General features: G+C 38.1%; 1 protein-coding gene across 2 annotated transcripts in view; it reads right to left on the minus strand.

The window, feature by feature from the left end:
• Positions 1–2,275: 2,275 nt before the first annotated feature.
• ROR1 (receptor tyrosine kinase like orphan receptor 1) overlaps positions 2,276–16,312 on the minus strand; it is a 211,648-nt gene continuing 197,611 nt past the window's right edge. For both annotated transcript variants that reach the window (XM_063137992.1, XM_063138001.1), the window contains exons 5-9: positions 16,185–16,312; positions 14,942–15,259; positions 13,822–14,067; positions 6,841–7,052; positions 2,276–5,436 (exon numbers count right to left, since the gene is read on the minus strand). In XM_063137992.1, the coding sequence (XP_062994062.1) occupies positions 4,012–5,436; positions 6,841–7,052; positions 13,822–14,067; positions 14,942–15,259; positions 16,185–16,312 (2,329 nt within the window). In that variant the 3' untranslated portion in view covers positions 2,276–4,011. The remainder of the gene's footprint in view (positions 5,437–6,840; positions 7,053–13,821; positions 14,068–14,941; positions 15,260–16,184) is intronic.

Consider the following 16,312-nt stretch of genomic DNA (forward strand, 5'->3'; position numbering starts at 1 on the left):
AGGTGCAATGGTGATTTTACAATCGGAAGGTTTGGGACGTATTCTGTTTTTATGTCTATGATGCAAAAAACATCTCTGCATCTGGCTTTGCAAAATGTTGATTCTTTGGCAAAGGTATTATTTCCACATTATCCAATTTAGGTTGGGGGCTTTCCTTTCTTTATTATCTCCCCCAGGAATTCCTATTGCTGTTTTAGTGCTTATTAACAAACTGTACCTTGTGTGTGAAGCCGAAGATTTGTTACTTGGTATTGACAAAGTTTTCATTCAGAGACTCCTGGATTTTAGAAGTGTACAATTTTCTGAACTTTACCATGGTAATGATGATATAAAAAGGCAAAAACATTGGAAGCACATGCATGGCGTAGGTTTTTTTGTTACAGAAAACTCAAAACCAGCCATGAAACATTTGGTTTTTCAGTGTGAGAATTTATATATATTCTTACTTAATGACCAGACTGCGTAATTTACATCCAAACCCCTAAACCTATAAACATGCAAATAAGAACACCCATGTTCCCCAGCAACTGGTACACACAAGCTTACTGCCTTGAATACTGGAGATAGTGCACAACCATCAAGGCTAGTAGCCATTGATAGCCCTCGCCTCCAGGAATTTATCCAACCCCCTTTTAAAACCATCCAAATTGGTGGCCATCACTACAACTTGTGGTAATGAGTTCCATAATTTAACTATGCGCTGTGTGAAGAAGTACTTCCTTTTATCTGTCCTGAATCTCCCACCAATCAGCTTCATGGGATGACCCCGGGTTCTAGTATTTTCGGAGAGGGAGAAAAGTTACCAAATCTATATCTATGCAATCTACCTTGAAATTCAGGATGTATCTCAGAATGACTTTTGATTTGTTTAGCAACAGTGACTAGAATCTAAGGAATTGTGAGACCAAGGGAGAATTTGACTTGTTTTCCTGAAACAGCAGCTCCCTCATCCCATTGCATGGCAAACTACTTTGGGAATTGTGGGTAGGGTGGTGATAGTGCAAAAGCTGTTTGTGGTATAATATGAAGGTCAGAAGTATGAAGAAAACCTTCAACGAGCCCACAGGCTTAGCATTATAATATATATAAAACCTGGTCTATATTAACAACAAAATTATAGGGGGAAATCCCAAGAAAACCAGGCAAACAAGTCTCATTGATTTCTCATAATTGCAGAAAGTTCAATTTGGAATTGAACTAAGACAGGAGCTTTGTGAATATGAGTTGTCCCAACTCCTACAATATTTGTTCAATGGTGTGATTTGAAATGCAGCATCACTCAAGTGAAATCAGTAGCAAAGCACCTATATTAAATTATAATGGGGGATTGTCCTCTGATTGCCTAAATATCTAGTCATGCACACATATCTGTGCCTTTCCATTACGATTATACTGTTTGGGATGCATCCCAGTTGTTTCTGAGACACATGCAAAAAACTATACCTTATCTCCTATACTGTAATTTCACTTAATTTAACCCAATGCAAAAATACCACAATAAGAAAACTATATCTAGGCCACATTGTGAATGTATTAAGGCACTACTATAAAAGCACTTACTTTATACATTTTTATGCCACATCTCTATATAGTGCCACATCATGCACAACACTGAACCCCACACCAACAAGAAAGGTAAGTGAAACAGTAGACAAGTCCCAGTATCAGCACCTAGCAAATTTGGGCAGCTGCCAGGACCCCAACACCTTACCAGAGCCCACCAATTCTGATGCCTGCTCTGGGCCCTCCTGCCTACCCTCAATCCATGCCTCAGGCTTACCAAATGTTAGTGGCAGGCAAGCTGTCATTTTAAATTGTCCATTATGCCCTTGAATGATGCTACTTCAGGACATTGTAGATAACTATAATGGTGGCTGGGTCAGTCACTTGACACAGGCCATAACTCTGCTGCTGCTGCCTGTCACTACCACATTTACTAAAGAAGTCCACAGATGCTGGAGAAGCTCACCAGAGGTCACTTTGCAGGGGGTGGGGGTTACTTGGTGCCAATCCAGGTAACCTTCATCTATAACGATTAATAGTGATTATAAAATGTTTCATTCCATTAGCTCTGTCATTTTAATAGCCTTTCTCAAACATCTGAAATGAGAGGTGTTTCAAGAATCTATACATTCCTCTAATCAGTGCACAGTAGTCTCAATTGACTGATATGTGTGAGGAAGATTATCTGGATGTGTTTTTTTTAAATCCATTTGAGATTATCAGTATATTTATATCATGATCCATAAAATGTGTGTATTATTTTAAAACCATGTTTTAATAACCAGCAGCATATAATAATCAGTGTTTAATATCACTCTAAAATCTGAATTACAAAAATGCACTTAGCTTCTGTATAAAACAGCCTGTGTTATTATATTTCCATGCTTACCTTAGTGCAACAGCCTTAACGAGCAGAACAATAAAGTAATACAGTAATTAAATGCATGCACTGAAAACAACGATATATATATCAAAACAGTGACTGAATATCATGATATATTTTCAAGCCATCCCCATCTAGTAAAAGAAAAGAAAAGAAACAGACCAAGAAATAAAAAGCAGGATCTATTTTTTCAATTCTGCTATACAAAACAAAAACAATGTTGTGCAAAAGATATTGAAAAAAATACTGTCAAGTGTTTGAAAGATTGTGTGTGTATAATCCATAGAAAATCTATTATAATAAAAAAAGTATGAGCAGTTGCAATTTACACAGTATTTTTTCAAACATTACAGTGGTTTCAAAATAATCCAGATTGATTATACCTGAATAAATTTCAGTAATACAAATGCCATATTTTCTAGTAAAAAGTTAATTCTAATTCACATTATTTGAAATGACATACAAAAGTTATCATAGACAATTTCTAGAAAATTGTTGTGTACATCTGATGGAATGTAGATTTCCTGTTTCAGGGTTAATACTACAAAAGCTATTTATTTTACTGAAATAATAAATATTCTTGGGAAAACTGATTGTCCATTTATTATAAAATTAGAATTTAAAGTTTTCTTTAAAGGGTTGCATAGCAACAAAGGGTTACAAAAGTCTATTGCAACTACAGATATAAAGTCAAGAAATACAAAATATTCACTCATTTATTATATGTATTTCCACAATGGTTCTTGGATTCTAAGTGTCTCTTGGTTGTAGTACTGCCTGCTATTGTGTTATGCTTTAACAGAAAATTATGCATTTTGAGTTTATGCATGAACTTACACTTATCACTAGATAGAAACAGTTTAGTTAAAATAATTTATCTACCTATCAAAGGTCAAAACAGAATACAACATTTTCTCTAAAAAAAAAAAAAAGAGGATACAAACATCTCTCTCATTTTAAGTTGATATTGCATACCCACTTTGTTCCTGATTATGTGGATGTAGTTAGAGAAAAAAGCAAACCCCCACAGTCACGTCAATGCCCAATATGTGCCTTCAGAATGGGATAAAGGAAATTTGACACTGTGTTTGGCTTCATCCTAGCTTAATGGATCAGGTATTTGTGTATGCCTTGTTTTGAGATGCTCCCATATCACACAAGACCAACTAAGAGTGAAACTTCCATTCTACAGGAATACAATTAATTGTTCTAAACATTTGGCCACCATCCCACATTCATTCATAAAAATGACAAATATTAAAATAAGTGTTCAGAAGAATAAGGTTGTTCAGACAGAAGTTGCTGTGATTAAAGAACTGTGATTAAATAAAATGTCACAGTTAAGTTTCTTTAAAAAATAATAATCACACAATTATTTCCCCCCTTAATATCTGCAAAATAGGTGTACACCCACAATGTTGAGTGTTAGCTACATTTTTTTAAAAAAACATCTGCTTGGCAACTCTTTATCCTGTTACACACAAATAAACTTCACAGAAGATACTTATTGCAAATATCTCTTTATACAGCCAGAAGAATCTCCAATAAAATATTTGAATATAAATCTCCTCTAAAACATTCTAGTCCATATTGTAAATAGTTTTATTTACAAAGGGCTTATTTATTTACATCTCTGCTGAAATTACAGTCTCATTATGTCCATGAATATTGGAATCCCCTAATAAAGACACCTGTTTGGAGTCAATTTTGTAGGGTTTTTGAGTTTTGTTTCCAAAAACGGTTATACTTATCCCACTTGGATGATTTGGCATTGACATATGAGAGAGCAAAGGAATATTTGCATCCTGATTGGATCCTGAAGATGGCAAGCTAGTCACATGACCGGTGCTGGTTGATCCACTTGCACTGCTTGGTGAACGGCTCTTTGGTGGAGGACAGTGTTGAATTACCCTTGGTGGGCCTGCAGGCTGGTAGTGGGCAGCTGGAAAAGCAGCATATCCAGGAGGAATTGGATATCCATTAATAGGAATAAATCTTTGATTTTGAGGTATTGGTGGGCCAATAAATCCAGCAATTTGGCCTTGTGGTATACCCTGGGTTGGGAACATGTAGTTAGGGTATCTAGGGTTACTTAGGTTGCTAACTGGGCTTGCACTCAGAGAAGTTGTTTGAGTGGTAGCATTTCCACCGGAAGGTGTAGTAGAACTAGTGTGACTTGACAGCCCCTCCCAAGAGCGCAGCCTGACATGGATATCTTTAAATCTTGGTCTCCGAGATGGTAGCTCATGCCAGCATTCTGTCATCAAGCTGTATATTCTGGGAGGGCAGTCTTCAGAACATGGTAAAAGTTGCCGTTTCCTAACCATTTCTATGACTTCTTGGTTACTAAATCCATAATAGGGCTGAAGACCAAAGCTGAAAATCTCCCACAGGACAACGCCAAAGGACCAGATGTCTGAATCAGAAGAGAATTTACCATACAAAATTGCCTCTGGGGGCATCCAACGAATGGGCAAGAGGGATTTATTTTGAACTCGGAAATAATCTGCTGAGTATATTTCTCTTGACAATCCCAGATCAGAAATCTTCACGTGGAGCTGTTCTCCGATTAAAATATTGCGAGCAGCCAAATCCTTATGGACAAAAAAATGGCTTGATAAATATTCCATCCCTGCTGCAATCTGGACTGTTATGTGCAAGAAATCCCCATGATCTAAGCTGGATTTTACAGTGCCATCCTCATCACTGCTACAACCAACATCTGAATGTGGTGATCGCATAATAAGAAATTCATGGAGGTCTCCTTGATTCATGTACTCAAAAAGCATGCAGACAGGTTGCTCTTGAGTCACAACCCCAAGAAGGCAAACAATGTTGGGATGATGCAACTCTGCCATCAAAGAAGCTTCTTGCTGGAACTCTGCCCACTGTTGTGGATTGTTGCAGTCCTTAAGAGTTTTTATTGCAACCAGCTGAGCATGGTCCATGCCTGGTAGATAAAGATGTCCCTTGTAGATTTTGCCAAAAGCACATTCACCCAACTCTTCCATAAAACGGACAGCAGAAAGAGGCAGTTCTTTAGCTTTGCTCTGTTAGACAGAAGACAACACATATCAGAAGGCAACTGGAAGAATGGAAGAACAGTGTTTCTCAAAAAAAGGCCACTCTCTGTATAATATGTCACCTTCACTTTATATATAGGATTAGGAAGAACAACACTGTAACCCATGTGAATGCACACATTTCCATATAAGAGTAATTGACAGCGCAGCTGAATGTACAGGAACCTTAGGAAATAAAATGGTGCTTTACTTGGGGATTGCTGTTACTCTGGTCCAGACAATTAAACACTCCAATTTTACTAAAGGAGTATGGCAAGCAACCCCTCAAAAAAAAAAAATGCAGGGTGGAACCAGTGTGCTTTTATTATAATTTTAAAGTGACACTCAGAACTGAATTCTAATTTTCCTGATCATTTACAAATTTTAGATAAATACTGTGTGAATTAATATATCACAGAGGCATTTAAGCAGCCAGTTGACTGTGCAGTGATGGCAGGAAATTAGCTGTATTGTTGAGAAACAGATGGTTTATATTATACAAATCCTTTAGGCTAAAACTTGTTTAGGTCTGGCATATTGTAAATTATATTTTAGTAATGAAAGTGAAATGACCTCTGTCTGACCTCATGCAGGGTTGTCTGTTTTAACCAACTTAGTGGAAAACTATGAAAGAAAATGAAGTCAAAGTTTTGGCAGGAAGGGGGTTCATTTTGAGTCAAGCAGTTATAAATCTGCTTAGTTTTTGTTTGACAGGTATTTGTCATACATTAGTGTGCAAAATGCAAAGAAGTGTAAAACACATATGAGGCACCACGCCAAAATAAACCAAGTACAAAGGAAATTCAGCAGGGACACTCCATTTCTATCAGTTGCTTCTATTAGATGAATGACAAGAATGGAGCCAATTTATGATATTTTGCAATATACTTAATAGTACAATCGTAAACATGTAAAAAATGCCCTGAACTAGGGATTACTCCCTAGTAAGTGTGCTTAATATTTGGCAGCTTAACAGTGCAATCCTATACATGCCTACTCAAAAGTAAGCCCCACTGAATTCAATAGGACCCACTCCCAGGTAAGTGAGTATAAGAATGCAATAAATAAATACCTACACTTCCTGGATAAAACTGGACAGGTTTTTTAAAAACATTGAATTAATAAACATATATCCAAACTCAGTATGATTCCATATTTAAAGAAACATTTGGGTAATTTATTAATTTAATAGAGAGCATTACAATGATTTCCATACAATTGTGAAATGCAGCCAGTTAGTTTAATTAGGAAAACAATAGAACCAACAAGATGGAAGGGACCAAAATATCAAAGGATCTTTGAACTGAAAGCAAAATGAAAACGTCTCATTTGTAACTAAGTATGTTACTCTTATGTGACATTGGCATATGAAGTAGACATCACCTGCAGTACCTTTGGTTTGTATGCATTTAGCATAGACATTTCTACATTCTGCCCTCTGACATGCTTAGGTTGTCTTTGTACTGGAGGGGAGGAAGACTTCTGGTTGTTCCGGCAAATACAGATGAAGAAAAACAGTAAGGCAATAGCCAAGGGAATTGTAACACTTGGCACCAATATATAGAGGATTTCCATTTTGTTCTTTTCCTTGGAGTCCTTTGTGTCTAATTCAGGAAAAGGGGTGGGTAAGTGGGGAACAACAGGGAGAAAAGCATAAAATCACACACAAAGAATGTATTCTTGTACACATAATAAAAACATATGGAACTCATAGTTCTGAATCAGATTTCGCCTTTTGCATTAACTGTTCCTGCTCTTTGTTGTATTTCTTGATAACCAGCAATAGTACATGGGCTGTATACCAACTAGATAGCAGTGTGTTATTAACTTTGAGTTCAGTTCGGTTGGATGCATTTTGGGCTTCCGGGTGGGTAGCCACAGATACTATTTGGGAAACACGACCTAAAAAAGTTTCCATATGATTATATATTAATTTATGCAATAGCTACAGGGTATGAAGTGAACTTTGTGGAGTGCTTTTAAAATCTCCAACAAATAATTAACTTCACATTAGTGTTGGATTTCATGTATCTCTGAAAGACCTGACACATGCCAGGGGGCTTGTAGGATGTTTTTGTAGCAAAAACTTGACAGTAGTTGAGTTAGAATTGAGATACGCTGGCAAAAAGGTATAAATCCACCTAAACTGGCTGTGGTTGCCCTGCAATGAGAGAGATTAGACATCAAGAGAAAAAAGGACCCATGAACACTAAATGCAGAGTTAATTGTTTTTCTAATACTGTCTTTTGGCAGATGGGTAGTTTTGCAGTTCAAAAGTCCCTTACTAGAGGGGGAAAATAATAATAAACCCCCCCCAATCCTTTTCCATGCAGAGAGTGGGTTTAAATAAGTAATATTACAATAATACCCATTTGCAGTGCCAGTGGCATATCCCATCAATAGCAAGTGCCTATTAATCCTTTCCACACAAAATTTGGCTGAGACTTTTTCATTGTACTGGGAAGTTGCCAACAAATTTGGGAGGCCAGACAGACATGCAATACCTTGGCCAAACCAAATTGAGTGGAATATTTTCTATATCTTTTAGGTAAAAGTTATACAGATAATGTATAATAGTATAGAGAGCCAATAGATAGTGTTGTTTAGGACCTTGAAGGTATGTGGCTCTGCATTGTCTTACTCTGACACTCCATGAACTCTTTCCTTTCTTAAATCCAAATGCAAGCTAGCTCTGTAATTTCTTTTAATATTCCTAATTGTGCTTCTTCAGGTATGGACAAAAATCCTCCTCTAGTGCAAGCACTGAGTCATTACTGACTCTTGAAGGGACGCCAGCTTTCACTGACGTTTTCTTGGCAGGCCTTATAGCGGAGTGGTTTGCCGTTGCCTTCCCCGGCTATTATTACCTTTCCCCCAGCTAACTGGGTACTCATTTTACCGACCTCGGGAGGATGGAAGGCTGAGTCGACCCGAGCCGGCTGCCTGAAACCAGCTTCCACTGGGATCGAACTCAGGCCGTGGGGAGAGTTTCAGCTGCAGAAACTGCTGCTTTACCACTCTGCGCCACACGAGGCTATATGGACAAAAATACAACTCTTAATTTTTGGTTTCTCCGATTCATCTCTTTCAGGGATGGAGTACCTGTGGCCAACCAGATGTTGTTGAGCTTCAACACTCATCAGCCCAAGCCAGCATGACCAATAGTCAGGGATGATGGAAAACTGTATCCCAGGAACATCCATACGGCCACAGGTTCCTCACCTCCATTTAGCTGGACTTCACTTCTTATGCCATCCATTTGGCCTCATGCAGATATAATGCTAAACCATAGTTTAGTATTATGAGAACAAAATACAGTAAACCTCATACTTCCCCTCACTCCCCCCAGCATGGTCACAAGGAAGAATTCTGAAGGTTTTGCTGCCATTTTACACTAACCGTAGCTCGTTGTGACATCTGATCCTGGACAAACTGTGGTTAATCTTAACAATGGTTTGTTGAAGCAATGCAACTGCAAACCATAGTTAATGAAGATGGTACACTGAAGATTCTGATTTCTGCCTCATGGCAATGCTACAGAAAGTGAAGGAGAGGCGCATGCAAGCCTGAGGCCTGCTGTGGCTTGTTCTTTTAGTGCATGGGGTAACCACTTCAGAGTTTGGAGGGTGGGGTGTATAGAATCCTTCACCCCAATACTGGGACCATGATTGCTCACTCAAAACAAATGTATCTATTCCTGTTCATAAAACGCTGAAGATCATTCTTGAGTTATCTTAACAATTATGCCAATATTAGAGAGCAAGGTAACTGCCTTCCCCATTTTTCTCCAAGGCTTAACTTCCTGGGGATTACACATCACTTCTAGGTTGCTGATCTCTATCAGCACCCAGCACTCTCTCTTAAAGCAGCCATGTAAATGCTGGCCAGTAGGGCATGCTGCCAAAAGAGAGGGGGATACCATACAGCATTTTGGCCAACTCAAGCCCTGCCAAAAGAAGCTAGTGGGAGCTTGAACATTAGCCTAAGACATCTTGACACATAAAGACAGACAAGTGGGAAGAGAAGACATGAACTACGAAATCAAGGAAACCACATGTAACAAAGTGATGAAAGAGATGAGAAAAAGCAGAAGTGTTACAACCACCTGACGTAAATGTACAGATGAAAAAAGAACACAGGCTTTTGGATTTTTGGCAGCAAAACTTGTAACGTGTTTCACCTCTTTTCGCCTCTCTTCTAATAACAAAGTTAAAAGTAGTATGTCTTTTAAAAGCTTTCAAAATTTGAGTTGGCAGCTGTATTTAATATTCCCCTTTATCCTGCCCTGTCATATTTGAGGCTGCAATCATCCTTTTGGAGCAGCCCGATATCATGTAAAAATATTTGGCAACTTTAAGTGCTGTGGTGACCTTATTCTGTGGAGAAATTGTAGGTTGTGGGATGGAAGGTTTCAAAAAAGTTTAGGAGAATATGTTGTAGAACACCATTTTCTATACCTTTTGGCCCAGTTCAAATGTAATGTTCTCAGTGCAACAAAGAATGCTTTGCTAGAGCGGTAATGAGCACTGAGAATGAATGCTCCCCCCCTCCACTCTTCTCTCATGAATTTATAAGACCGTAAAAAGAGCCATTCTTGATCCACCCAAAGGCTTATCTGTTCCAGTATTCTGTGCTCACAGTGGCCTAGATGCCTATGGGAAACCCGTAAGCAGGACATGAGCGTAACAGCGCCTTCCAGCTCATGTTCCCTAGCAACTGGCATTAGGAGACATACTTCCTCTGATACTAGAGGAACCAGGTTTGGCTTCCTGGTTTGCTAACCGCAACTTGCCATGTCATCTGAACCTAGAAACCCTGATGTAAGTGCTCCCTACAAATCAGGACTGCAAACCACAATTTGTAGGGAACACTTAAAGCAGAATCCTGGATCAGAAGTCATAGGTATAACTTAACAAACCAATAAATGTCCCACTCCAAGAAATGATTGTTTGTTGGACCAGGAACATAATGTCTTAACTGGGCACATTGCCAATCAGTCTTTAGAACAGCCTTCCCCAAAATCTGTTGCTCTCCAGATATTTTGCCCTACAACTTCTCATCAGCCCCAGCCAGAATGGCTAATTGTCAGAGATGATGGGAGTTGTAATCCAAACCATTTGGGGGGCATCAGGTGGGGAAGGCTGCTCAGATGACATGCTAAGTCACAGTAGTTAATAATTTAGAGCTAAACATTATGGCTTAGCGTGTTGTGTGAACCATTCCTAACCATGGTGGCTGCATAAGCCAGTTTAAGCATGCTCACTAACCATTTGCTGCAAAAGGATTAGAGGCCTAACCATGGCGTAGTGTGTTGTCTGAACAGCCCCACTGTATATATTTGTATATCTATGTCTGTATATATTTCTATGTCTAGACATGTGCTCATTAGTCAAAACTGAATCCATATAGGTTTCCTATTTCCTGTTCCTCGCCCTTTCCATTATTTTACATTCCTTCACATCAGAAGGTGGCAGGTAGGAGCTGATTATGGTTAGGAAGAGAAAAGACTGATAGTACCTCAGCTGGTAAAGTCACATTTATTTCAGAACTTCTTGGGCCTACATGAGGAGACCAAAACTGTCATATCAATAGAATATAGTGTTACTCTCCTCCCTTTACAAGTTTCTGCCCATCCTTAGGGCAGAAACAGAAGTGAGTACTGGAAACACTATTACTACTTATTTACTATCACTACTGGTGCTACATCTAAATAAAAAGTAGGACCATACACTTACAATTATTCCTTCCATTGTGCCTCTGAAATCTCCAGCATTCAATCGGGCTCAGATTTATTGCTACCCTTTATCCTGAAGATTCCTGCAGATTTCATTAAACAGGATTCTTCCCCACTATATTTTTTACAAAAGATTTGGCTGTTATCTCTATGCAGTCTTGCAGTTTAATTATTGTTCTGTATTTTGAATGTATTTTCATTCTGGCAGATGCAATAGTAAAATGCATTCAAAAAGAGTACCCAATGATATTACAAGAGCAGCTCCTAATCCTAGAATGAAATCTACATGGAGGCCTCAGGGCTAATTCCACATGTACAATTCATCACCAATTAAGTGGGATTATCATTTCTCTAAAGCTGTTCCTAACACCATAAAGCCTTGTTAGCTTTAAAAGGATGTCAATTAAGTAGTTTCCCAATGCAGCATGTCCTTAATTCTGAGTGTTTTACACTTCAAAAAACAAAATGTAACACTACAGCCCTGAGATGTGAATTGTGAACATTTCACACTTCAGTAGCATTGAACACTTTTCAAAATGCCAAATAATATGACTATTAATTTAAATATCCTGCAATCTGAAGAAGAACCATACTTATCCAGTTTTTTCAACAAAAGAAGATGCAGGCCTGGTTTGTATTTAATTTTTAGAGAGCTAGAAAAGCTGATAAAGAAGATCAGGCTTATGCGCCATAGAATTGCTGGGACACTGGCATTAAGATGTAGATATTACTACAGCAGATGGGGGGACTAGTTTGTGAGTTACAAGAGGCGATTTTAATGCAGTTTATTGGCAACTAAAGAAAGTGAATATAATTACAACTACTAAAAATTACAAAGATGTTTTGTCAGATCCAGATTGGAGACCCATGCCAGTTTTCTGCTTAAAATCTTTCCCACCTGACTGTTTTTTGTCCCTGAAAGTGCTGCTTATGACAAGAGGCAGCTTCAGAGGAAAATAACATCAAGTAGGAAGAAAATTTTCAGCAGAAAACCATTGTGTTGCCCCAATCTGGGCCAAGAGCAGGGTCTGGACTAGGGATGTAAAATTTCCGGAAATTTTGAAGCCATGGGGAAAAAACTTTTTTCCCAGGGGATTTTCGGGGAAAAACAGAAATTTTCAGAAAAATTGAAATAATGCAATATTAGCACTTTTTACAGATTGAAAGTCACTTTGTTACTTTAGAAACATAAAATGTAATTATGTCCAAGTTGGTTTGACATAAAATTATTACATTTGGTATATTAAAAGTACAGTGTATTCAAACAATTATTACAAACTGAATTTTCTTTTTTTACCTTTTTGGTAACAAATGGAGCTACAAGCTCCTGAACTGTTATGTTAGGAACACCTGAACTGCAAGGAACCTCTTGGTTTTGCCAGTTTATGAGGAGCAGGCAAAAAATAATTTAAAACAACAACAGAGGAAACCATCAACATTAATAACAAAGAAAATTATTTATGTCTCTGCTAGTCCTCCACAGTGACAAGCAGACATAAAGCTCCCATTCCCATAAAAAGAACTGAGAAAAAGGGGGGAACAATGAATATCCATGAAATTTAATCAGACTAGTTTTCTGAGCTTATAGCTACCACTATCAGTTTCAGTCTCTGCTTCAGTGGCAGTGCCCCCTAGAGGCAGAAATGCATCTTGCTCTTGCATTTGAGAGTTGTAGTCTCAATTTGCAACCTAGGACTTGCTTGTCCTCGGTGCACAGAAATTGTAATAATCTAATACTGTACATAGTTTTTAGAAATCATTTGGAGAAGTAAATATCTGAACACCTTGTCTTAAACATTTTATTCATCACACTAAAATAAAACTTCTCATAATCCATTTTTTTCTTCATTTTTTTGAAAAAACAAAACAAAAAAGGCTTTGGAAAAAAGGGGGGGGTTAAACGATTTCCCCCCGGAATTTTTCCATTTTTTCCCAGGCCTTCACATCTCTAGTCTGGACCTAGGCCCAACAGCTGCCTTTTTCCTCCATAATAAAAGCCACCTGGTAAATTAAGCACACTTGTTTAAACATGTGACTAATATAATGTGTAATTTGGCCCTTGGTCTAAAGCTACAACTCCTCTATGAGAAAAGGTTACAACATCTGAGACTATTTAGCATAGAAAAACGTGAGTGAGGGGAGACATGGTAAAGGTGTAATAATTATGTGTGCTGTGGAGAAAGTGGATAGGGAAACATTTCCCTCTCTTATAGTACTAAAACCCAGAGTCATCTCATGAAGCTGGTTGGTGGGAGATTCAGGACAGATAAAAGGAAGTTCTTCTTCTCACAATGCTTAGTTAAACTATGAAATTTGCTACTCAAAGATGTAGTAATGGATTTGGATGGCATGAAAATATGAGGTTTTCAATGGTTACTAGTCCTATTGGCTATATGCTGCCTCCAATACCAGAGGCAGTACATCTATGTATACCAGGTGCCAGGGAACAAGCCCAGGAGGGTGCTGTTGCATCATGTCCTGCTTGTGGGCTTCCCATTACAGCCGGTTGGCCAGTGTGTCAACAGAATGCTAGACGAGATGGATCCTTGGTCTGATCCAGAATTTATCTTCTTATGTCCTTAATCACAATAAAACAATTTCCCTATTTTCTTTTCAAAATGCAAGAATTCTGTATTTACCACAAGCTGGAATGTCACAGAGTTCCGATTTAAAGTTTTCATCTAGAGTGAAGCACCATGGAGCCTCCTTCTGATTCCCTGGATTGCGGCAGTAGGAATGGCCCCCATTTAGCTCTGGATATCTGAGAGCAGTGAATGTGTGTGTGTGTGGATATTGGGAATTCCACGGCTGGCACTGTCGACCAGATTTTGTGACACTCATGGTCCCTCGGTAGTCTGCTCCTGTGCTGTTATAACATTTGTGATCTGTAAAAGAAGGCAGCAGTTGACTATGGTGAAATCAGAACAGTACTGTGCACACAGGTGACTGACAGGTATAAACAAATGAAATGTATCTTCAATGAGGCATAGTGTGTTTCTGCTGGCTTATGTGCTAAAATCTAATTCAGGTTCCCAGTTTGCAGAGGTGATAATGCTGGGCTTACTATACGTTCATATTCTTCAAGAGAGTTTAATGGTTACGTTTCTGTCACAGAAAAACCTTTATTCCAAATATTTTACAAATAAAATACATATAAGAACTTCAACCTGCCCTGGTAACCCTGAAATGAATCCTTATTTTGGCATAAAAGTAAAGAGAAATTGGGAGGCCCAATTGTTATTGAGCTATCTTGGAAATGAAGGCATTTGATATTATGTTCACTCTAATCAGTCTGTGATCTAACATGAACTTGACTCAGTGTCTGGAGGTAGGTCTACTAATATAGCACACAAGCACTTCACAGCAACGTTTGATCCTTTAAAAAGTTTTTACTTACTATTAGTATCATTTACTTTAATGGAGCAGATAGTAGGTATTTTAATGAGAAAGGCTTTAGAGTACTATATGTTAATGGGTATAGGAATATTACAGATAATAGTTCAAATAATAATTGCTAATTTAAAATTAAAAGGCATTATTGTAAATATACCATTGCATATAAAATCTAGACAAATGGGTAACTGTATTGGAAGATGGATTTTGAAATAATAAGCTGGTCTTCCTACCAGGCTAGTAATCTGAAAACTGAGTTTACAAAGCACGTTACAATTCTTCTTGAGGTTTACGGGCTTCAGAAAAAATGTTTTGATGGATTCGATATTTCATATGCAAGACATCAAGTCTACAATGGTCACTTACTCTTATTGATTGGATCTGCCATAGGGATGCCAATGCGGATACAGTTTATAGCCTCAGGACTGTCAGGCTGTGGTAGATCTTCACAATTAGGTAGCTTTAAGCGCATCAGAATCATAGGGTTGGATCTTGCAAAGATATACTCGGTTTGGCAGAGAACATTTTCCAGAATTTCACACTCATCGCGGCAGAGGTCCCGTGGTTTTGCAACTGAAGAAGTCTCATCACAATATGGGAAAGCGTAATGGCACAGGGAAGGAATAGCAAACTGGGAACATTTATCAGATAGATGACTGGAGGTTCCAATCATAGTGAAGGCAGCTGTAATATAAACACACCAAAGGAGTTTAGACAATGTGATGTGGAGTGGCAAATTCAATATACTGTAACAATTGCAGCACCCTAATACCCTAATACAACATACTGTAACAATTGCAGCACCACTTCCAAAGAAAGACACAATAGGAAGTAAATGTCTTGGTGAGAAGAACAGTACTTTCTTTTTCAATGTCCACTTTTTCAAATCAAACTTTGGCAAGCCTGTGACCTGCCATCACTTATGCTGCCAATCAGAGATACTCTTCTATTTTTTTTATGTCTTGTGTTGCTGCAACAACAGGAGAGTTGTTAAGCACCTAGAAGGCAGAAAACATGGTTTGTGGATCACATCTCAAAGGTTGAATTTGGCTTGGTAGATCCCAAATTATACAGCACAGCTTTAATAGAACATTGGCCTAGAAAGAAGACATGTTTCCCGAAAAGCAAGATAATTGCACTGAAGGCCCTGTTTTTGGAGCCGATATTATTCAAAACAAATTTGTCACACTGGTTTCAATGGAACTTAAGAACCACCAATTTTCTCTGTACACAAAATTATTCTTGTGTTATATCTTTTTAAAGCGCAAAATTCATTTTCTTGGTAGATTTTTCAAAATTTGCAAACCCAAAACCAGTTCTTTTTCTTCTGAATAACTGAAATAAACATGTAAAAGTAAAATTAAGTGTATATAAAACGATTAAATCTAGAGTGAGCTTACTATACTGTTCAAGGGTGGGCAACGTTTGGTCCTCGAGATGTTCTGGCCTACAATTCCCAACAACCCTAGCCAGCATATTCACTGTTGTGAGATCATGGGAGTTGTAGGCAAAACCATCTGGAGGGCCTCAAGTTGCTCACCCCTACGGTAAGGTCAAAAAATGACGACACTCTAGCTGAAAATAGAACAAAGCAAAATTCTTTACCTACCAGTAATCTGATTTTCTATTTCACCTTGCATATGCAGAGACTCCATATAAATGGTTCGGTTTAAAATAAACCTTGCACATGCAATTCCTCTGTATGGCTGACAAAATCCATCCTCTTCATATTCATCA

Source organism: Elgaria multicarinata, chromosome 1 (genome assembly GCF_023053635.1).
Source record: "Elgaria multicarinata webbii isolate HBS135686 ecotype San Diego chromosome 1, rElgMul1.1.pri, whole genome shotgun sequence".
Classification (NCBI taxonomy): domain Eukaryota; kingdom Metazoa; phylum Chordata; class Lepidosauria; order Squamata; family Anguidae; genus Elgaria; species Elgaria multicarinata.